Genomic DNA, 22,770 nt, shown 5'->3' with positions numbered 1-22,770 from the left:
CCTGAAGCCTTCATAAGTTTTAATAAAAAAAAATATTGTTTAATACATATTACATACATACATAAGTATAACAAATTAAGTTTTCTTTTTTGCTTGTTTTTTCCTTTTTTTTATAATAATAACTATGAGCTCTGTCATCGATAGAGATAGAGTATACACAGCGTGTGTAACGATCGATTGACATTATCGATAAACTGCTTCCAATCAGCAAATGCTAAGCTTCAATAAATGCGCTGCGTTTTTATGTTTGTTTTTCATTTGCTATACACAATTTGTCACATTTTTAGTTGCGTTTTTTTTTCATTTTCTTTTTGAGTTTGTTTCTTTTTTGTTTTGTTAACGTATAATAAAATACATTTGCTGTTATTGTTAATTGTTTCAATTTACAATTTAGTTTAGTGGCTATATAATTTAGCTTGCCGCTGTTTAATGACTTTATTGTCTTATATTAAAAATGAATGTTGTCTTGTACACAAAACAATTACACACACAAAAAAGCAAATCATAATTATAATCATCATTTCATATTATCATATTAATAATAGTAGTAATCAAGAAATGCATACACGCAACGCGACATTTATCAAAGATGGTTTTGACAATAACAAAAAAATGAAAGGCATAGGCAAACATATGTATATATAAATATATATATATATATATATATATATAAAAATTATAAATTATTATTTTGTGTTTTTTTCTTTAAAAGCAACTGGATAATTTTGCACACGTTGATCAGATGGTTTAAAATCTGGCAACGTTGCGCTCTGCTGCTGTTCTTTTCGATGCTCCTGCACACGGACTCTGCTGGGTTTTTATTTTCTTTAAATGAGTAAACGAGTGTGAGTGTGTTGGTGTTTGTGTGTGTTGGTGTAGGTGTTTTAACTTATTTTACAATATATGCGTGTGGCAACCTCTGTATTTAGCTGTGCTCGGTATGTGTGTGTGTGTGTGTTTGTGTTGTCTTTAGACTTTTAGCTATGATGCGCGCAACGCTTGCCTTAAAGCAGATTTATTCGTGCGATGGCTGCTGTTCCGGAAAGCCGCTAACCTCTGTCTGCTCCACGAGCTGCTGACCATCGAGCGTATATTGTATGCGTAGACGCATGCGTAGCACAGCCTATTGTGACGAAAAGGAAGAAAAGTTGTTATATAAGTTGATCAGACAACAAAAAATAAAAGATTTTGTAGCCTCTTTTGCAAAGGAAAACAATTCACATTTCTAGCGCCTATACATCCTCTGTTTATAAACTAATTAAGTCACTTACATTGGACGTAGCAACAACGCGCATTTCCTGCGTGATGACACCGCCTGGAGGCAGCACCGAGCCCGACGGCGTCAGCATTTGCAGTTTAAAACTCTTCTGCACGGCCGCCTGTGAAATACAAAGAAATCGTTAAACAAAGTCTTTCAGTGATAAAACAGTGAACAGACGCACCTGCAGCAAATACTGCTCTAAGGTATTGTCTGAGCTATTTGTGGTTGTCATAAAGATTTTCATGCAGTCACTGCCCGGCACTGGCACCAGTTGCACCAGCAGTCCGTTCTTGTCCAGGGCCGTTAACTTGGGACCCTGTGGAGGCTGCAATTCAAGTATATAACAATTAGGTACACATGCTGGCTGACAGAGAGGGTATTTATCATTCTTACCATTGTCACATTGTTGGAAGCCGTCGTGGGATTCAGTTCACCCAGCAGACTGCCGCTGTTGACATCACCGCCAATGGGTGGCATTACATGGGATGGTGCACCGCCGCCAATATTAAGGCCACCTAGCATGCTCGTAAGATCGTTACCGTTTGTGGGTATGTTATTGGGCATAGGGTTGATGCCACCGAAGCCGCCCAGATCGAGGCCACCGAGCATGTTGTTCATATTGGCGGCGCTGCTGTGATCAGTTGCAAGATTGACGCCCATGACGGGCGTTGCAGTTGGCGCTGACATATCCAGATCGAGCAAATCGAGCAGATCCTGATTGTTTGACACCGGCTCATCGTTGTTTGCATTTCGTGTGTTCTTTTTATGCACCGCATTTGAAAGGTCTGTAGCCATGGCCAAATCATTGGCGCCCGTCGACAGGTCCGTGCTCCCCAATAAGTCCAATAGGATATTCTAAAAAATATTTAATTTTTTATATATATTGTTGAAGATTAGTGTGCATTGTCGTTTACCGTATTGTCACCCATTGTGTTCATATTGCTTTCGATGATAGGATGCGTACTGTTGCCAATCTCGATGCCATTCTCGATAACGTCTGGACTATTGTCATCGAAAGAGCCGCCGCTTTCGCCATTCTGCGAACTAATGCGACTGATTTGCATGGCGGGCATCTTTTCCAGTAGGGGCGGACGCAGGTGCTTGTAGCTGCCAAACAGTTGCGTAAACTCTACGCCGCGTTGCTGCAAATCCACATTCAGATGGCTGCCAAACGAGGTAATCAATGCCTGAATTTCTCTGCAATAAAATAAGATTAATTATTAGCAACTGGATAGATAAGAAAGAGACTGAATATGGCTGGTCACTCACTCCACGCATTGCTGCAGGCGCGTGCTCAACTTGGCCAGAGAGACGAGCGCATATTGCTTGCTTGTTGTCGACACTTGAGCAGAGGTTAAAAACTTATGATACACAGCGATCAGATCGCTCTCCGTTGGACGTTCGAACTCTGTTCAAATAGATGTAACAAGTAATTCGATTAGTTTCACAAATGATGTATTGCCCACTCACCATCTTCATTAGCGCCGTACATGAACAGATCACCGTACTCGCCTATGGCCCAGACGGCAACCTGCAGCAACGGCTGCTTGTCCTCACAGTGATTGGGCACCTGCAGCGACTCCCAGAACCGATTCGTGATATATGTCTGCTCTGGCACGGGACTGCTGGACACCAGCTGGATGGTGGACGAGACTACATCGTCGCGCACATAATTGCCGGCAGCTATCAAGACGCTCAGCTGCGTATCCAGATGCCAGCGTGAATTGGGCGAATAACGTTCGGCGGCCAGAATCATGCCAGAGCTGCATTGCGCCTTGAATTCAGCATCGGCCTTCTCGAGGAACAGCAATAGCTCTTTAGTCATTGTACGTATATTTTGTGCATTGATAAGCGCAAAAGATAGCTCCATCGCACGCCGCCTAATCGATACATCCGGATCCTTGAGACACTCCAATATGGTTGTGCGATGCCGCTGCACAGCCGACGTGTCAGCGTGCACCGTACGCAGCAATGTATTCAGAGCCACATAGCGTATATTCTTGTCCGAGTTGAGTAGAAAGCGGCCCAGGATGTTCACAGCCAAGACGCGCAGGCCGCCCTCCGAACTATGAATAAACAATATATGGATACAATTAAATGAGATAATTTATTTATATATGAGTAAATATATACACTTACCGTATATCCATTATGGATAGCACTGTCTCATAGAGAATGGTGTTGCCAACATTCTTGCTGGTCTCCGTATTGGTGGCCACCTGCGCCAATATATCGTTCATGGCTTCAGAGGCATCCGGATCATTGTGGCCGAGTATGCGCAACAGACGCAGGATTTTCACCTGCAGGAACGGATCGCTGACGCCGCTGACATCGTGCTCAGGTGAATAGCCGCCCAAAATGAGGTTCTTTAGAATCCGCACCAGATTGGGCACGATCTGTTACGAAAGTGAAAGAGAGAGAGCGAAAGTGAAACAGTTGCAATACATGTGCATAAACAGATAGAGAGAGAAGTAGCTAACTAAATATATATATATATATACATAAATATATATATGTATATATGTATATATGTTTGTATGTGTGTTTGTGTGTGTGTGAGAGTGTGTTAAGCCGAGTCAGCGCTAGCTACTGCATAATTTTGTGCATGTGCAGGTGTAATAGAAATAGCTGAAACTTTTAGTTTGCAATAAAAGTTAACTAATTACACAAAAGTAAACGATATCAGATATATGTCAACAAGTCTTAGAGAGTGCCTCAAAGACAAGCTTTACGAAATAGCTACTTAAAAGCTGGTATCTTTCGTGTTTGTGGTTAAAGCTAAACAAGAGTGTTTTCAAAAACAATATACATGTATATAGAACAGATACAACAACAAGAATATGATGAACAGGAATATAAAGTTTAAATTGAGGCACAAATCACAATCATACCTCTCGATTTCCGCTATCCTGGCAAGCAAATTACAACAAATTTCATTTTGTGTTTGCGCGGTATTCGATCAAAAACAAACGAAGCGTTAATTTGTAATTACAAAATGTCGTTAGGTGTCAAAAATAGTACGTGGCAAAGCGATAAACATTAACGATAACAGTTACAAAAATCATTAAAATTTCTTTAGCAGAAGGCGCAAAAAATCAAAAGGCAGCAAAGAAAATAATGAGGGAAACAAAAGATTGAAATTGAAAAGAAACCACAATTACAATATACATTAAGAGGGCCGCCCAAATAACTAAATGGGGTTGGATCGGAACTCAACGTTATAGCCGTCCGGGCCAGTTAGGCCTTTAAAGCTCTATATATAATCGCTTTCCATTTGAAATACCGTTAGCTGTTTGTCTGCCTGCCCGACTGGCCTGTCTTCCACACCCGTCCGACTGGCCAACAACTTACCTTTTTGAAATGCATCAGCGTATCCGAACTGTTTTCGCACATTTCCGTGATGAGCGTGACGCCGGTAATAAGGATGCCTGCATGAAATGATAGGTAAAGATTAGAACATGTGTTTGTTTATGGCTGGCATCAATCTAACCGTGATTCTTCTCGCTGAGCAGCGAACGTGTGGCCGGCAGAAAGATCTCCATCAGTTCGGGCACACGGCGTATGACTCGGAATGCGCACAGTGTCGCCTTCTTGCGGATGTACGTGTTGGGCGACTTCATCAGGCGCTCCACCTCGCTGGCCAAGTCACGTGCCATTTCCGGCGATGCGATGGCGCCCAGTGTGCACAGCGCCAAGCCCACCACGAACTGCGTCGAGCTGTTCAAATCACTGCCAATAGCAAAAGCAAATAGCAAACAAAATAAATTCATATATTCAAATAACTTCAAAACTAAGTTTATTAGCTAATTGTAAAGACTAAGTTTATGGGCAATTTGTTTGCCCAGTCTAGCATTCATCAAGTTATCAATAATCGTAAGTGACTAATATAGTTTAGCTACGCTTTTGGCATGAAAAACTGGAATTTTGTAATCAAACCGGATTGTAATAATGTATAGCGTTAATTCTGATCAATTAAACCGATTTATATCTCTTTGTATATCTCTTTGTACAGTTCTTCAGAAGTCTTATGCAATATGCTGAATTAGTATATCTTCCTCTAAGGCATGCATACCATAGGCCGAGCTTAGACCGACCCCTAACCCCTTAACAAATTGAGTTGACTCAGCTGCTGACTATGTTTAGTATATAGTATTTTAAATAAGTACAAAGCTAATAAAGCTGTACGTGTACTTTAATTGTCGTCATTAGTGCTAGGGAAATCACATAGAAGCGGTGCATTAGAGGCAGATAAACAGAGGGAGAGAGAGAGAGAGGAAGAGGAAGAGGAAGAGAGAGAGAGAGAGAGAGAGGAAGAGAGAGAGAGAAAGAGAGAGAGAGACTAGTGTTTGTTTGAACCCAAAAGTTCCACGACCTGCCTTATAATGATAATGAAATCTCAACTAAACCCTTTGAGAACTGGGTCTGCTGTTCTGCTTTCTAGTCGCTTCATATTCTTGCTCCCTATTAGGTTTTTAAGCAAGTTAGGTTCTGCGGGAGGTAGCTTTAGGTTTGTTTTAGCCTGATCCGTATCTCGCAGCTGTGAACTAACAGCTGGGCAACAAGTTTCCATACGTCTGCTAGGGGCTATCCATTTGGAGAATGTTGAACTTACTTTTTTAAACAATTTGTAATTAGCAAATGGACATCTTGACGCTCATCCAGTAACAGCATAGCACCCAGATAGCCAATTCGTTTATCTGTAAAACGCGTGCTGGCCGTCAGTTTGAGGCACTCCAGTTGGCCAAAGTGCGCCGGGTAGCCGAGCATGTGTATGTACAGCAGCTTGGCAATGTTGCGACAACTGCATGCAGCAACAATGAGCGAGAGAGCGAGATGGAAAACGGGTTAAAATGGTTGAGAACAATTATTAATGCAATTTACTGCCCACTCACCGCCAGACGGAGTCCTCCTCCCGGAATGTGCTGCGTATGTAGGCGCACTCTTTGTTAACCACGGCCCGCTCCTCGGCTGCGGTGCGGGCGGCGCGTATCTGTCGTATAAGATCACGCAGTCGTGTGGGCGTCGGCATTCTGACTGCACGTGGGCGAAGCAACAAACAACAAAAAGAAAACAAGCAGACAGTTAGTTGAAGATGGTGAAGCAATTGCTGATGGGGCTGTATGGAGGCTGCTTGCTTACCTCTTTCGACGGCCTCTGTGAATGCCTGGCGTATGGTGGCCATATTGAAGGCTGGATTGAATCTATTGAGCGGAGAAAAAGTGTATAAAAATAGCTTGATTAGTACGTAATATAGAGATGTGGGCATAAATACATATATATATATATATTAACCACTGTATATATTTATGTAGGTACATGAATAATATATATATATATATATATTTTAGAACTGCATACCCATGCTCGGAATTCATTGTGAGGCGTTGCGGCTGTGAAGCACTTTGGTTGTGGCACGCAGACTAACTGCTTTTGCTGTTGATGGTTCTTTATCTTGATTTGCTTCTGCTGGTGCTTCTTCTTCTTCTACTACTTGCCGGCCTATGCTTTTAATTTTACATTCGGTTGTTATTGTTGTTGTTTTATTTATTGTTTTTACAGCTGCGTTGGCGAGGTGGCAACCACAATCAGTTTCGAACTTATTCGCTCGCAATTAGATCACTTTGCAACACTCGCTGCACAGCATACGAATAACGATAAACAACAACAGCAAGAACAACAATAGCAACAACAATATCTGTGACAGCCGGCCGCTATTCAATTGCAGTTATTTCTCCACTTGTCACACTCTCATTTCATTCTCTCTCACTCACTCTCCCACAGATATTTGATAGTTGCTCTCTGCGAAAGTGTTAACATTGCACGTCAAACTCCAGTTTACTCTCTCTTTCTCGCTCCGTCGAAGTTGCTTGGCTTTATCATTATTAACACAAATCTCAGTTCACAAACAAAATTAGTAATCAACTTATTTCCCTTATGAACTGTTAATACATATATATTAGGTGCGTGTGTGTGCGCATACTGAGGCTTAAACAAAAATCTAAATATGTACATGTGCATATGATCTGTCGCCGTTCAATGCAAACAAAAAGCTCTATGCTCACTCACACAAGTACACACGGGCTTACAGACATTTGTGCAAATACATATATTGGTCATATGCATGGACATTGAAGTGCCTTTAAGCTGGCATCAGTTACATACGAATGTATGTACGTACAAACATACATTCAGCTGTATTTATGTAGCTGCCAGTGCTAGCCAACGAAGCGCAGCGTAGCACAAGCTGAAAAAGTAGGCTAGGTGTGTAGGGTGTTAATTAAGACGACAAAAATGTGGAGGCTCACACAAATGCAAAACCATTTGCGGCTGCTGCCGCTGATGAAAATGAAATGATTAATTCAGTTGTGTGAATAATGCGAAAACCGCACTTGAAGCATGAACCGAACCGAATCGACGATTAGCGCGCATTGAGTTGACAGCAACACACAGCACACACACACACACACACTCACACGCGGGCTAGCAAACATCAAGAGAGGCGTATTAAAATCCAATTGGAATAAGAATATAAATTCTAATTACATTCTTTCTTGAAGAATTTCAATTATGAATAACAAATAAGCAAGGCGATCAAAGTTTCCAAATTAATCGTCAACAACTAAATCAGCTTATGCTTAAATGTCTAAAAGGCAGTCACAGTCACCAGTTATGGCTAAAACCAAAACAGCTGCCGTCATTCCTGCTTCATATCGATAATTAGATATCGATATGGCTCAATGGGCCATGTATCGAGTGCATTGCATGCGTTGCAAAAAAAATTCTTTTTTTTAAATCACGAAAATACACGTATGTATTTCTCTATTTATGTACACACTCACTGTAACCTAAAACTTATTATTGTAAAATATTGTATTACTTTCTGCTCTTGTTGAATAAAGTAATTTCATTGGAAAGCTCAAGTACACATATCACATGCATATACACACGCACACATACAGATACATGGGACACAACACACACTCAATCACCCACTGAGTTCAGCGTATGCTTCTTTTTGGCCACACGGAATATAAACCATAAATTAATTGAATGTTGGCCACAAACACAGCACGAAGCTTTTTCTTGTTGCTTGATATTTTGCTCGCACTAAATTTAAACGTTTGCTTTATAGCCACCTGCCGCCTCCGACTTCCAATGCAAATTTTAACAACGCGACAAAAATGCTCGTAGAATGTTGATGATGAGCGCAACAGTAGTAGTAATAGTAGTTGTAGCAGTAGTGAGAGTGAGAGAGCGCTAGCAAGCGGTTGACATTTCATTTTGACATTAGCAGTGCTGCTATCGCCAGCTCGCTTTTATCGATAGTCCTATTGGCCAAGACGATGTATTCGCGCATAACGTCATTTTTTGAAATAACAAATCCCCCAACGATTATTTTGCAACTCACCTGCGATTGTTTTCCGGTGGCAAAACACTCCAATCCTGTTCATAGTACGGATACATGCTTGCAGCGTGGCTTTTTCGCTTGTCCCACTAGCAAACAACAGTGGACAGTAACTAAATACACAAACGCTTACATACACAGTAACTCCGCACAGTTACTGACACTGGAATAATGATAAGCGGCTACGGTGTTCCACATAGACAGTGTGCGTACGTGTTATCTAATGTACATTTATAAGAAATTACGGTTCCAATCCCCTCTACAAACACCCACACATGCACATACACACGCGTGCGCGGAATGCTATTGCTCGCTGCGCTTTAAGATTTACCTAGACTGGGTAACCATATTCACATGATTAACAGCGTATAGAAGCTCTCGGATTATCGGAACTAGGACAGGAACAATTATGATGAGCGGCCCGCGCAACCGTAACTCTGGGAAAAGACTAAAATAAAATGAAGCTCGGATCCCTCAGTCTTCGACGCCTGCTGCACAGTTCAGGTAAGCGTTTGCATTTGGTTGCGCATAGATAAACTACATGCGATAACTGTGGTAGTAGACGCTCGCATTGGTGGCATGGCAGCTATGGACATGGTATAGCATTCGCTCTGAGCTCTCGATGAATACACAGAAACTACACTAACTTATCTTTTAACTGATAACCAGCAAAAACCGTGAGAACGTTATACACACATACATGTCTATAATAAAAAATATTTCATTTATGGATAAGTAAACTCGTCACCGACAGTGCTGCTGATAAGTCAATGACAGGTGAAAGCCGTTGCGCGCGGTATATATACACGTATATATACACATATATGTATATCCAGTTTTTGTTTTGAATATCCTTGGATAAAAATTATTGTTATTTGTATTTTATACATTCTTAAGGCTATGCTCTATCTAAAGCCAAGATGCTATTGTACAACGTTGTCACTGTTTTCTGTTCTGTTGTGGAATTTCTTTGTTTCGTTCGTTGGATTTGGGTTTCGTATCATGCTGCTATCTCAATCGTTTTCACGTGGAGGACGCACTAAAGCATGTCGCTTGATTGCCTCCACTAGCCATTTGATTCCCTCGTCCACGCCTTCACCAGTGAGCGCAGAGACTGGTATCGTAAGACAATCGCGTCGTCCAATTAGCGCACCAGCCTGTTGGAATACTGGCTTTATTTCGCGTACACCCATTACATCAGGCAGATCCTGCTTGTTGGCCAGTATTAACAATGGCACGCCGGAGAGCAATTCGTTCTTAATCATTTTGTCTGTAAGATCAGTAATCAGGAATAATTATTGATGCTTGAGTTGAGCTGCATATTTACCAAAAACGACTTTTGACTCGTCCATACGTTCGCGATTATTGGATTCTATCACATAAATAACGCCATGCGATTCCTGATAGTATTTGTCCCACAGTGACTGCAGTTCCTGCTGGCCACCTAAATCCCAGAAATTTAGGCGAACTCCTTGCACATCGATGGTGCCAATGTTGAGGCCTACTGTGGTTGTGATTTTAGCTGGATTTAGGCCTTTATAATTCTTCGTAAATTTTGTTTTGGCCGCCTCCAAATAGGTCTGTCAACAAAAAGTTAGTTATTTACAGCTGCAGACGTGTCGGAAGTCGCATACCGTTTTTCCTGCATTGTCCAGGCCTAGAATGACGACGCAGTATTCGTCTTTCTGTGTGAGATACTTGTAAAAGCCATGCAGCAGTGTGTACATCTTCGAAATGCCTTATATTGTTCAGAAATATTAAAGTTTCATTCCAAATGGACAACAAACAACAGTTGGTAAATATAAAATAAAAACACAATCTAGGGTTGTTTCTGTCCAGAATTGTGCCAGCGTATGTATGAGATTTTCTGGATGGTTTTGGTTTATGCGACTACGTCATAAGGTAACTTTCACAAATATTATATTCGCTCTGCTTATTAATTAACTTTTTTAAACTATGTTATAATATTTTTTTAAAATAATGTAAATTGTGGTTTTATTACGATTCGATTGGCTAGCTTATCGATAGTTGAGTTTACTATGGTGGTAGGCAAACAGCTGTTAGGGGCAGCTCCATTGCTTTGTTTACATTTTTACTACACACTCTGGCAACGCTGTGCAGTATTGTTAGCACTCCATTCCTTAACAGCCAAGTGTAGTGTTGTAAAACAAGGCACGCCAGTCAACGGTTTTTTAAGCTCATAACGCATGATAGAATAATTTGAAAGCCCTTCCTTGATTATTATAAAATCATATTATAAGAAAATGTAACAAACTAAAAGCAAGACACAACATCCTTTATTGGATATCAAATGATTACTGGTGATATTAAATTGGGTTCTAAATTTCTCTATTTCTCTAGTAATGGCAAAGTGCAAACTGGTTCTGTTCTACTTGGGTTATCCGAAAACAGTGAAAGTGTTCTGGCATTTAAATCGAAAAGAGCAACACATATTGTTTTAAAAATATCATTACATTTATCCATAAATATGCAATAGGTGTCACCAGAGACGTCTCCAAGCATGTTGCATACGTCTGTTGCGCTTACCGGCGGTTTGTATGATTTCATAGCTTCTCTTCGCGCCTGACTTGACTGAAGCAACTTATCATTGGCCTCATCCAATGCTAAGCCCTCAAATCTGTTAAAAATTAGTTAAGCTATGGCTTGTCAAATGTATGCTCAAATGATATACTTATTAAAGTGATAATTAAAGGTTCCAATGGGAATCTCTTTTACGCATACTTTTGACTTGCTCTTTCCTTGCGGGCATGGAGCTAATTCCATGTTATAGCACATTTTATGCGGATCACTGGAAGTGCGACTAATAAAATTCTGATCTCTTTGAAGTGCCGGCAACTTACTTAAGAAATGTTATATTGATAGAACATGCGTCGGCAATGCCCACACCATCATCTATTGCCACTCTGAGGACATCGTCCATATTGCAGGAGGCCAGTAGAGCTCGGGCTAGAAATGTGCGAGCTGCTAGCACGAGTCTGCCTAATGTGATCTGTTTAAATAATGAGATAAGTATTCAACTTACGTGTCCTGCCGCTGCGTAGATTTTTTGCAGCGATTGTATTCATGGTAAAAATAAGACCATGATGATTTTCGCTAAACGTATAGCCAGGCAGTTGGCCAGCAAAGCAGAGTGACATGAAATGCTCCTCCTTCACTTTATACTTGCCCAAAGGCTGCTCATTAATGATGTGTGCTACTACAAAATAACAATGATTCATCATTTCTATTGCAGCATCCTCTGTATGGCCTATTACGCGCTGAGCAATATAGAGTCCCAGTCTGAGTCTGAGTCTGATCACGTTGCTATTCAACTAACTATATCACTTACACAATGCTTCTGGTTCAATACAATTGACGAGCATCCGCAGCTACTGCTGTGCTTCGGTGCCGGACACATATTTTGTGGTAAAATCTCGTCCATTTGCATTAAAAATAACTGTAAAAGATGAAATACGTGTCATTCATGTTGTTATCGATAACATTGGGCGCGCACTGCGTTGTCATTGAAATTGGCAATCACATCAAAGAACGCGAGCTTGTCATTCCCTTGGCTTGCTTCTAAATGGCATCAGCTGATAAGCTGACACCAGCAGGCGGCCAAGGTTAGTGCAAATTTGCGTGCATTTAATTGGTCAACACATTATCGGCAGCTGCGCAACAGCTTACGACTTATAGCAGCGTCAGCTTGCCACCCAGTCAAATCATCAAAAACCAAAAAAAGAGTATATAAATTGCATTTGAATGACAGCATTCACAACGAAGGCGATGCCATAGCAGACCCTTGCACCTGAACTAGCTCTGGACTTGACACACTCCAGTTATTGTGTAATGTGTAGAGAATACGCACACACACATGTATTTATTGTGGCATATTGGCCAAATACGAATTCGCTTACAAAATAAACAAACAACAGTGTCAAGAAAACGGAACTAGTTCAATGACTGTTTGCTGCACGGCCAATGGGTTTTTCTCTATTATATGTATTACAGTTGTAATTGCCAAAGGCAGCTAGTTAAGGCTTAAGTGAGTTTTGTTTAAAATAGATTTTCGGCCAATTGCCAGAACTGCAAATCGTGGAGCGTGATCGACTCCAAAATGCTCGTTCGCAACTTAACTTTTTAGGACTTGCCACGAACAAGCATTATGAAAACTGCGATAATGTTAATTGTTAATTGTTAATTGCGTTATTAGCGAGTGACTGCTGTTGGTACTGCTACACTTGCAGAAATGCACAATTATGTGTGAATATAGTTACTTGAATTGTATTTGGTGTTTGTCATTGAACATTGACAACTTGCAACGAGTGCGCGCCATAGAAAAAGAATCTAACAAATGCGACACGCAACAACCTCATCGTTAGAGTGGCTCAAGTTTGAAGTGTGCTGCCATAGCCCCACAAGCTCAATCATATTTCAATTTTTTTTCTGCTCGTATACTGATAACTATTAACAATTTGCTGTCGATCGATGCCAAGCGAATAAGTTGATTTACTAATTGGCTTGTTTCTACATATACGTATATATGTATATAAATATACAGATTTGACTCACATGTACGAAGTCCACTTCGGCGCCATCGGCCACGCCCTCCAATTCTCTTACGTACTGGGGAAAACTTGCTTTTACTGATGCTAGAGTTTCTTCATAGATTTGTTCTGTTTAGATTCCATTAGAGCAATAAGTAGGGATGCAAAGTCTTACACACTCTTAAGTACTCACTGCCCTTGGGGGTGTTATAGAGCGGCAAAAAGGTTTCGTTCAAAACATAACATTGTGTCCGAAAGTTTCTGATCATTGAGCCAAATGTACGACCCTATACAGCAAATAAGTAATAGTCCTTGCGGCGATGTGATTCTACTTACCATATCAAAACCGACCTCGTAGTGGGAGCCCCGGGTGTAGAGTATGGGTATCGCTTGACGGCGAGTGTTTTTGCTGTTTGGGCACGCCCTGTGTTTCTTAGACGAACCGTCTATCATTTTTATGAGGATTCTTTATAAATACTACAATTTGGAACAATACTAAAGAAAGAAAAAAGGACAGTCATTTAGACCAAACAAAAATCTAACTTAACTTCCAATTTGAAAAATCAAACGCAGCTCATATATAACATTGATGTATACCAAAATGGCTACTGAGCTAATGATAGAGATTATTAAACACAGTAATAAGTGGTAAATTGTCTTTGTTGACATGTTTCAAGTATTGTTAAGCTCATATTAATTGAAATTTAAGTTAACGGCTAAAGACTTATCGATAGATTTGCAAGGCTCTCCCACCACCGACAATCGTTCTGAGTCAAGTTGACAGCATGGCAGCCTTGTCCAGTGATGTCAGAAAAAACGAAAATTTAAAAACACATTTGAATTGAATTTCAAGATTTTACTTTAGGTTTTTATTATATTAATATAATTGTTAAGTATTTACTGATTCCACAATGCTTACATTTTACTTGTGCTACATTTTATGAATTATTTATATTATTTACTATTTGTAAAGCAAATGCAACGTGCAAATCAACACGGCAGCTTAAACCGTCCGAAAAGCAATCAAATCGAAGAGATCATAGTTATCATAAGCAACGGCCAGAATATTACGGGCATCCTGGCCGGTGGTTCATTGGTGTCGTCCTAAAATAGGCGTTCGCATAGTAGCAGCAGTCAGAGCATTTCCCTGTGGCCCAGTTGACGCTGTGTAGAATAAGTAGTTCGAGGAAACGCTAGAAACATTTATATATTCTATACACTATACTTTCGCAATCAATTAATTGAGGAGCAGCCATTGGGTAGACTTTTGCTGCGTGGCTGAATCTTAATGGATCGCGTTAATAGCTTGTCCAGATGTAAAAAGAATAACTGCAAAATAGAATCGTTGAGAGTGGCCCATGGCCGTTATTAATATCGATATAGTTATATTCAGTATAATTGCGATAGTTAACTCAATTGCTTTGTATCAATTAATCAAAAGGATGCGTCTGACAATTATTTCAAATGTCATTTCGAGTGCTTTGAACGCTGACAAAATGATTCATTTATTGTTCGGTAATGATTAATTGCCATAATCATTGCTCGCTGTTGTTTTCTCGATAAGCTGGCGTTCGAAGACGAATAATGCAGCTTAAAATTTGGAAAAAAAATGATTAATGGTAATTTCCGCTGTTCTTTTTTTTTGTCAACGCCCAAAAAAAGGTTTCAAATATGAAATATGATAAATGATCAATTTTTTTGAGTCACATGTTCAGCTCAGGATCTTTTTATAGAATTCATAAATAAACTACAGATAACTTGCATTCAAGTTATTCTCGTATAGTATATATAGAAAAGTTAGTTGTTGCTGTTCTGTGAGAAATCAATTAGAAAATAAATTTATGATTATGAGCTCACATTTGCTAATATGATAACTGCTGAAAGAGCTAACCAAGGCTATTAATTTAGCCAATTACTTAAGTGCAAAATGTATAACAAGTTATTGGCAGCTGCCAATGCTTTAAGTCACATCAAACGCTTACATTGATTATCTTCTAATTAAAGATGCAAATAAGCAGACAAGTCAAAGCGAGCTATTCCACCTAGACTAATTCCCTATCTGCATTAGATAATTTGCATTTTTAAGGCTTCTTTCTTTCCGCTTTGACAGTTTATTCAAGTGCAAATCGAGAAACCAGAGCCGCAACAATGTCAAGAAAAATGGAACTAGTTCAATGACTAGTTCACCGTACGGCGAGTGCGTTATGATTTTTTTGCTTAACTTGAATTAGTATTTGAATTACCCAACTATCTAGAAAATATGTAACGAAATAATTAAAAAATGACGACTTTTAATTGCATTTAAATGTATTTTAATTAAGTTTTCAGTAGCTATTAAATGCTTTGCGTTCAGACGGGCAGGCGGACAGCAGATCGAATATGCAGAAAGCCGATGAACGAGCAAAATAAAAGCTGCGATAATGTTAATTGTTAATTATAATAGCGTTACTAACGAGTGATTGCTGTTGGTATTGATACACTTGCAGAAATGCACAATTATGTGTGAATATAGTTACTTGAATTGTATTTGGTGTTTGTCATTGAACATTGACAACTTGCATCGAGTGCGTGTCATACAACAATAATCTAACAAATGCGACACGCAACGACCTGATCGTTAGAGTGGCTCAATTTTAAAGCTCAAGCAAATCATATTTATATTTTTTTCTGTTTATATAATGATAACTATAAATTTGCTGTCGATCGATGCCAAGCGAAAATGTTGATATACTAATTGGCTTGTCTCTAAGCTTAACATACAATTTCTAGTTTATATATCATAAATACACATAATAGTTATAGGTCGGCAATAAGGTTTTGGATAGAGTTTCTGATCGAATGTATCGATACCTTTGCCAGGCTCTGCCATCACTGGTTCTGGCAGCTTTTAAAGTTGAGTTGAGTGTGGCAGCGCTGTACAAATCGCTTTCAAATTAAAAAACACATTTGATGTCAACGTCAAGTTAAAACTTTATTTATGCATATCTAAACTATTGCTTGGAGCAGCCAATGTATGTATATATCATGTTATTATTAATAATTGTTAAGTATTTGCTGATTATTGCTTATGTTTCAAAAAAAATATAAAAATTCCTTTTTAGCTATATTTCATGATGAGTTCAAGTACTGAATTATTTGTGTTATTTACTACTTGTAAAGTAAAGGCAACGTGCAATGGGGCTCGGTAAGGCTCGGATTGTCCGAGTAGAGTGATAAAGTCTTGGCATTCAGATCGAATAGGCCCACTGCTATAGTCTTGACCTCCTCATCGATGCTGCCGTTATCGCGCCATACGCAAAAGCAACCGCCATTTGTATCGCCCAGCATATTGCGGACATCCTGCTCGCTGGCCGGCGGCTTGTAGTTACTAAAGACGCTCATGCGCGAGATGCTTGACTGCACCATCGGCTCATTGGCCTGATCCAAGATGATGCGTTCGAATCTGTTTAATGAAACAGGAAATAGTTTCATGTGCTTCTAGATTTGAGAAACATTTTGCTTACTGGTTGGTGTGATAATTATGCCCGCCCTGCGGTATCTCCTTGATGCTCAAGTGGGATTCATTCTTCTTGTCCGGATTCGGTGCCATTTCTATGTTGTAGAACATTTGACGTGGATCGCTGAAAGCCAAACGTAAGGAATAAATTGATAGATTTGCTACGGCCTATAGCCCACTTACGCCAAAAACGATAAGTTGATGGAGCAAGCATCGGCGGCGCCAACGCCGGCATCCGTTAGCACTCTGAAGGCATCGTCCACGTTGCTTGTGGCGAGCAGAGCTCGGGTCAAAAAATGACGAGCTGTAAGTAGGCCGTAAGTAGGCAACATATAATTAAGCTTGTCTCTGCTCTTACGTGTCTTGCCACTGCGCAGCAGCTCGGCGCTAATTGTGTTGATGCTAAAGATAAGTCCATGATGATTGTGGCTCATGGTATAGCCAGGCAGGTGGCCGGCATAGCAAAGCGACATAAAGTGCTCTTCCTTTACATTATATTTGCCCTGCGGCTTGTCGCTAATGATGTGGGCGACCACAAAGTAATAATGATTCAGCGTCTCAGTGAGAGCATCCTCCGTGTGGCCCAGCAGGCGCTGGCAATATTAAGCAGATCGAGGCAGTCTGAGCAAACATTTATATCGTTTAAAATCTACTTACGCAATGCGGCTGATTAACAATTATCGAGGAGCAGCCAGTGGGTTGATTTTTGCTGCGTGGCTGGTGCTTTATGGACTGTGGCAATATTTCATCTAGATGCAACAAGAATAACTGTAAAATTAAGAGTTGCCCATAGCCGTTAAAAATTCGTATAATAGCATCGATAAGCGTGTGTGCTATTCAATATAAGTAAGAAGGAACAATATCGATTGCATTGTACCTTATCAATGCCACACCATCTCTGACTTCGTATCGATTAATCGAAAGGATGCGACTGTCAGTTATTTAAAATGTCATTTGAGTGCTTTGAACGTTGACAAAATGATTCATTTATTGTTCGATAATGATTAATTGTTATACCATTTCTTCGTTCTTTTTTCGGTAAGCTACAATAATGTAGTTTAAAATTGGGCAAAATATGATTAATGCCAATTTCCATTGTTATTTCAAATATGATAAATAATAAATAAATTAACAATTGTTATGAGTCGCACGTACACCTGTAGCTTGCATTCAAAATATCAATTTGTAGACTAATTTATGTATATGTAAGCCTCGACATGTATTGTAAATGGCCAAAAGGAGGAAAGTCACATTATAAATGTGAATGAAATTAATTATGACGACATCAGCTAACGAACTAGCTGTGGACAGAGCTAACCAAGGCTATTAATTTGGCCAATTAGTTAAGTGCAAAAAGTATAACAAGTTATTGGCAGCTGGCAATGCTTTAAGCCACACCATACGCTTGCATCGATTCTCTAATTAAAGATGCAAATGAGCAGATAAGCCAAAGCTAACTATTGCACGTGGACTAATTCCCTGCCTGCATTACATAACTTGCATTTTTAAGGCTTCTTTCTTTCCGCTTTGACAATTTGTTCAAGTGCAAATCGAGTAAGCCGGAACCGCAACAATGTCAAGAAAAACGGAACTGCATTTGCCAATGCATTATGTTTTTCTGAATAACCTTTACCTAGGAAACTGTTATCAAGAATTTTTGTTAAGTTTGAATTGAGTTCATCATCCATTAGCTTCTAGAGTTGAATGTTTTTTATGAGGTGAGAAGAGTCTATTCGTTTCGTCCGTCTGTGGAAACTTGACTCTTTTTGATTCGTGTACGGGTATTATGCCGTCGCCAACACCTGAGCGTTGTTAATTTGTTTTTCGGTTCGCTAATATGTGTGAGAAATACTTATAATAAGCTCAAATATTTGCTTTTAATTAATATGCAACTTAAAACAATTGCATTATTGCAAGGCATTATCGGAGCTCATTGATAATTATGTTTGTAGTCAGTCGTCCGTTATAGTTGAGTGCGAACTGTAATGATTATTAAATAAATATTATAGACAATTATGTGTGAATATTTAGTTGACTGATTGTCATTGAACATTGACAACTTGCAGCGCATGCAACGTGCCACACGCAACAGCGTGCAACGACTTTGGCATTAACTGCACCGTTAGAATGGCTCAAGTTGAAGTGCGCTGTCCAAACGGCAATAGCTATTAGTTGTATTTTGTTGTACGTCTTAAGTCTACCGAAACGTGGCTTTGCCAGACCGAATGTAACAGTCTAACGGATGAGTGGACGATCTTTTATAGAATATATAATCTTGAGCAGGACAATGAGTTGAGTTGCGATCTGCTTCTGACTGTCTTATGTCGTATGAGCTAGAGACTGGCGGACGTAGTTGGTTGAGTAATCATCGATAACATTTTTCATCGATTAAAGCTAATTCCGCTCATCTTGAACTAAAAAGGCGAAATTGAATTGCCAAATCCATTTGTGACCACAATCGTTGTGTTTTGGGTCAGCGTATCTTTTGGTCAGTCACACCCGACTATAGCTTTTCGACGATTTGCACAGTCGTTTATTCGTGTTTATAGCCATTTAATATTTATCGATTGTCAAAGTGCTAATTATTACACTTAACAAGCGAGCATTAAAATTGTGAGATGGCATCTGAATCGGGATTTGGGTTTGAGTTGGGGTTTTGGGGTTCGGCTTCGGGTTCGGGTTTGGTTATTAATATTTATTGATTAATGGCATACCTTGTGAAACTCCACCTCGGCTCCATCGGCAACGCCCTCCAATTCGCGGACATATTGCGGAAAGCTGCACTTAACCGATTCGAGAGTCTCGTTATAAATTTGACCTGGGACAAAAGAAGATCGAAAGAAACGAAAGGAAAGAAAGAAAGATAAATAAATATATATATATATATATATATATATATATATATATATATATATATATATATATATATATATATATATATATATAATCAGCAAACATGAAGATCTTTTGATGGAGTACTACTCACGGCCTTTTACGGTGCTGTACAGGGGCAAGTAGGTCTCGTTCAGTGACTTCGATAAGATCAAAAAGTTCTTAATCATCGAGCCAAAAGTGCGACCCTGTGAAGCAATCATCATTATTATTATTATTATTATTATTATTATTATTATTATTATTATTATTATGAATATGGAATGGAAGCTTTCTAAATACTTCACTTTTTGTATGCTAATGGACACTCTAGTTTAAAATTAAAAAAAATGTTTTTATAATAAATTGAAAATAAAAAAAAAACCATAATCGATCACGACTGATCAACAACAACAGTTTGAATAAATAGTTATTGTTAGTCGCTATTGTTGCCATGTTGTAAGTTATTGGCGGCACTTGGCGTTTTGGTCCATACACTCGCTGCTCTCACCCCTCGCCCATTTGACAACGACTCCCAAGCGAAGCGTCTGGCAGTGAATTCCGGGCCTGCATGCTAATTGCTGCTCGCCCTTGATATTGGCCATTTGTGTGCAGTTTTTTTTCCTATCAATTCCGGTTCAAAGCCAATGAGCCAGTGAGTGTGTTTCAGAGTTTAGTGAAGGCTAAACAGGAACTGGGTCACGAATTGGCACAGTCAACGCCTACACAAAAAGCTCTTACAGCTGAAGCCAGCCAGCAGGCTAAGTCGGCTTGGCTGCGACTACTGTTCAAGTATCTCATGGGCATCAACCTATATACATATTTGTCAGTTTGATACCCCGTGAAAAGCGCTTCATAGCTACGTACATGAGACTAGTCAACAACCGATTGAGGCACTGCTTATCAGAATCAGCGATTTATCTTTATATGTCATATATGTATTTAGAGTACATGTATATAAAAATATATATATATTTATATATATGTATGTAGCTGCAATTGTGCGAGCCGATAAGCGAGAAAAGGCAGAAAGAGTCGCTGAGTATAGCTAGACAGGAATTTAACGCTTTGCTAATTAAAGCAAATGTTCAACAAAAAAAAGTATTAAAAAGAAATTAAAGTCAAGTGAAAATTTCTTATAGTATCTATATAGATATAGATATAGTGAAGAGTAGATTACTAGATATGATATAATAAAGTTGTTAAGGTCATATTTGCGATCAAATCTTATAGCAGAGCTCATGCGAGATCCGTTCAGAAAGTAATGCAAATTTGAACTTTTGATATTCGTAAACTTGATGTGTTGGTACCCAAGACCATGGCTTAGACTCATCTTTGTTCATTCCAAAAAAGAGTCACAGAATCTTTATATATATTTATAGATAATTTAGGAAAAAGTACAAAAACTGTCAATACTTTTGGAACACACCTCGCATGTGTATTCGCATTTTCTGTTGTTCATTTCAATTTGGTCTTTAATATACAAATTGTCTCTATTCTGTCTATAGATCTACAGATAATGTGCGCAATTATGAGCGATATTATTCTAATTTTGATTACTATATTATATAAGAACTTTACAGCCCTAACGAAGATAGATCATTAGTCGAATATATATATATAAATATATATATATATATATGTATGAAATTTCTGCTTGAATGACAATTTTGAATATTTCTCTCGCTTTTTCTATGCATTTTTGTTCTTTTCATTTTCATTTTCAATTCTCAGTTTTTTTTTGCGCTTTCTAATTGAGTAGTGAATCAGATACACTAATAATTCAGTTGATTATCGCTATAGCCGAGCAAAAGCAATCACAGCGGAGGTAATGACAGGTAGAATTTCCACCCAGCTTACTTGCTATGCGGTGTCGTCGCTGTCAGTCAAAAGCAATCAAAAAATTGTACTGTTTGGACCAGTTGAGAGTTAAACTTAAAAATTCAGCTAACTAGCTCAAGTGTGTGAGGGATCCTCCCCTCTGAGTTCCCCCATTCCAGTTTAATTTGGCTTCGCGTGACTCTGCGACTCCGAGGCGGTCTGTCCGTGCGTGTTTGTTTTAAGGTGAAGGTGCAACGGTGCAGAGGTGCAGAGGTGCAGAGGTGCAGAGGTGCAGAGTGGGAGTGGGAAAGTGCCGTTAGCTTTGCTTACCATATCGAAGCCAACCTCGTAGTGTGTGCCACGCGTATAGAGGACGGGTATCGCCTGGCGACGAGGCAATATCCTGCCGGACGACATGCTCGATGACATCTGGTGGGCTACAGGCGAGGTGCACATGGCTTCCTGGGCTTTCGTACTCGTGTATGTGCTATGGACCGTTTATCGCTCTTCGCGCTATTTGGCTCTGAAATTTGAGCAAGACGATCAATGAGACGGGCATATTGCTGTGTGCGTGGGTGTGTGTGTGTGTGTGGGTGGGTGTGTGTGTGTGGGGGTGTGTGCCGTTCGATGTGTAGTGTCTGGGTTTGATTCTTCTTCACTTTGATTTTCCCATTTCGTTTGTGTGTGTTTCCATCGCAAGCCCACGACGAGCCACGAAACGTGAATGAAATGACAGAAATCGCAACACACACAGAAACATCTATTAATAATATTAAACAATACTCAGTGGGAAATTAGCGATGCGCCAAATTAAAATTGCAAATGCAATTCTCGAAATACAACAAACCGATGAAGGAGAAGAGCGAGAAACACATGAAACGAAATTACGCGAAATTAAATAAAAATATATATAACAAAAAAAAAAACAAATACAATGAACGTTAATTTCTTTAAGCACACACACACACGCAAACTCACGCTCTCAGTGTAAACAAATAGTACGAGAACAAAAAAAAAACACCAAAAACCAAGTTAAGCACTAAATTCAAGCCAAGCTTTCAAAAATAATGTTCTAAAGCGCTTGAACGCAGAATTCAAACTGAATTGGCCATGTTTTGGCGGCGGCAATTTGAAGTGCCGAACAACCACCCAGCAGCAGCAACGGCAACAACAACAACAGAAGCAGCAACAGCAGACGTTCAGTGCAGGCGATACGAAGACAGCGGACGACGTTGCGTCGCGTAGACGACCGGCAATCGCTGCGATAACGGAGCAGCGAGCAGCAGAGACATATAGAAATGGCAACAATAAAAACAACAACAATAACAGTAAGAGCAGCCCCAATAGCGCTGCGACGCCAGCTGCGCTG

The 22,770-nt window shown here is 39.6% G+C and overlaps 4 protein-coding genes across 14 annotated transcripts; all 4 read right to left on the bottom strand.

Annotated features, from left to right (window-relative positions):
- Positions 1-694: 694 nt before the first annotated feature.
- LOC111603223 (AP-1 complex subunit gamma-1) lies at positions 695-9,085 on the bottom strand. Of its 8 annotated transcripts, none has more exons than XM_023320724.2 (16): positions 8,255-8,502; positions 6,620-6,765; positions 6,401-6,462; positions 6,154-6,295; positions 5,874-6,062; positions 4,752-4,990; positions 4,613-4,689; positions 4,153-4,170; positions 3,401-3,657; positions 2,732-3,327; positions 2,531-2,669; positions 2,176-2,458; positions 1,655-2,116; positions 1,443-1,586; positions 1,272-1,379; positions 695-1,123 (listed from the first exon to the last, which is right to left on the bottom strand). In XM_023320724.2, the coding sequence occupies exons 2-16, from the start codon at positions 6,634-6,636 to the stop codon at positions 1,016-1,018; spliced, it is 2,841 nt and encodes a 946-aa protein (XP_023176492.1). In that variant the 5' UTR covers positions 6,637-6,765; positions 8,255-8,502; the 3' UTR covers positions 695-1,015. The 8 variants fall into 8 exon arrangements, with proteins under 8 accessions (XP_023176492.1, XP_023176491.1, XP_023176493.1 ...); XM_023320723.2 differs by having other exon boundaries at positions 6,620-6,760; XM_023320725.2 differs by having other exon boundaries at positions 8,398-8,500.
- Positions 9,086-9,415: 330 nt separating this feature from the next.
- Positions 9,416-11,274, bottom strand: LOC111603226 (ADP-ribosylation factor-related protein 1). Its single transcript, XM_023320731.1, has 4 exons — positions 11,214-11,274; positions 10,301-10,404; positions 9,994-10,246; positions 9,416-9,936 (listed from the first exon to the last, which is right to left on the bottom strand). The coding sequence occupies exons 2-4, from the start codon at positions 10,391-10,393 to the stop codon at positions 9,680-9,682; spliced, it is 603 nt and encodes a 200-aa protein (XP_023176499.1). The 5' UTR covers positions 10,394-10,404; positions 11,214-11,274; the 3' UTR covers positions 9,416-9,679.
- LOC111603225 lies at positions 10,942-13,827 on the bottom strand. 2 transcript variants are annotated; one of them, XM_023320729.2, is made up of 8 exons: positions 13,550-13,827; positions 13,407-13,500; positions 13,239-13,342; positions 12,016-12,123; positions 11,710-11,944; positions 11,528-11,648; positions 11,359-11,475; positions 10,942-11,304 (listed from the first exon to the last, which is right to left on the bottom strand). In XM_023320729.2, the coding sequence occupies exons 1-8, from the start codon at positions 13,664-13,666 to the stop codon at positions 11,016-11,018; spliced, it is 1,185 nt and encodes a 394-aa protein (XP_023176497.2). In that variant the 5' UTR covers positions 13,667-13,827; the 3' UTR covers positions 10,942-11,015. The 2 variants fall into 2 exon arrangements, with proteins under 2 accessions (XP_023176497.2, XP_023176498.2); XM_023320730.2 differs by lacking the exons at positions 10,942-11,304; positions 11,359-11,475; positions 11,528-11,648 and having other exon boundaries at positions 11,836-11,934; positions 13,550-13,825.
- Positions 13,828-16,219: 2,392 nt separating this feature from the next.
- LOC111603084 lies at positions 16,220-22,718 on the bottom strand. Of its 3 annotated transcripts, none has more exons than XM_023320544.2 (9): positions 22,380-22,718; positions 21,732-21,924; positions 19,696-19,789; positions 19,424-19,527; positions 17,367-17,477; positions 17,068-17,302; positions 16,893-17,013; positions 16,717-16,833; positions 16,220-16,655 (listed from the first exon to the last, which is right to left on the bottom strand). In XM_023320544.2, exons 2-9 carry the CDS (start codon positions 21,855-21,857, stop codon positions 16,361-16,363), a joined length of 1,203 nt encoding a protein of 400 aa, XP_023176312.2. In that variant the 5' UTR covers positions 21,858-21,924; positions 22,380-22,718; the 3' UTR covers positions 16,220-16,360. The 3 variants fall into 3 exon arrangements, with proteins under 3 accessions (XP_023176312.2, XP_023176313.2, XP_023176311.2); XM_023320545.2 differs by having other exon boundaries at positions 22,442-22,718; XM_023320543.2 differs by lacking the exon at positions 22,380-22,718 and having other exon boundaries at positions 21,732-22,313.
- Positions 22,719-22,770: the final 52 nt, after the last annotated feature.

Source organism: Drosophila hydei, unplaced genomic scaffold, assembly GCF_003285905.1.
Source record: "Drosophila hydei strain 15085-1641.00,03,60 unplaced genomic scaffold, DhydRS2 tig00000211-arrow-pilon, whole genome shotgun sequence".
NCBI lineage: Eukaryota > Metazoa > Arthropoda > Insecta > Diptera > Drosophilidae > Drosophila > Drosophila hydei.
The sequence above is the reverse complement of the archived record's forward strand: the minus strand, read 5'-3'. Positions and strand labels throughout refer to the sequence as shown.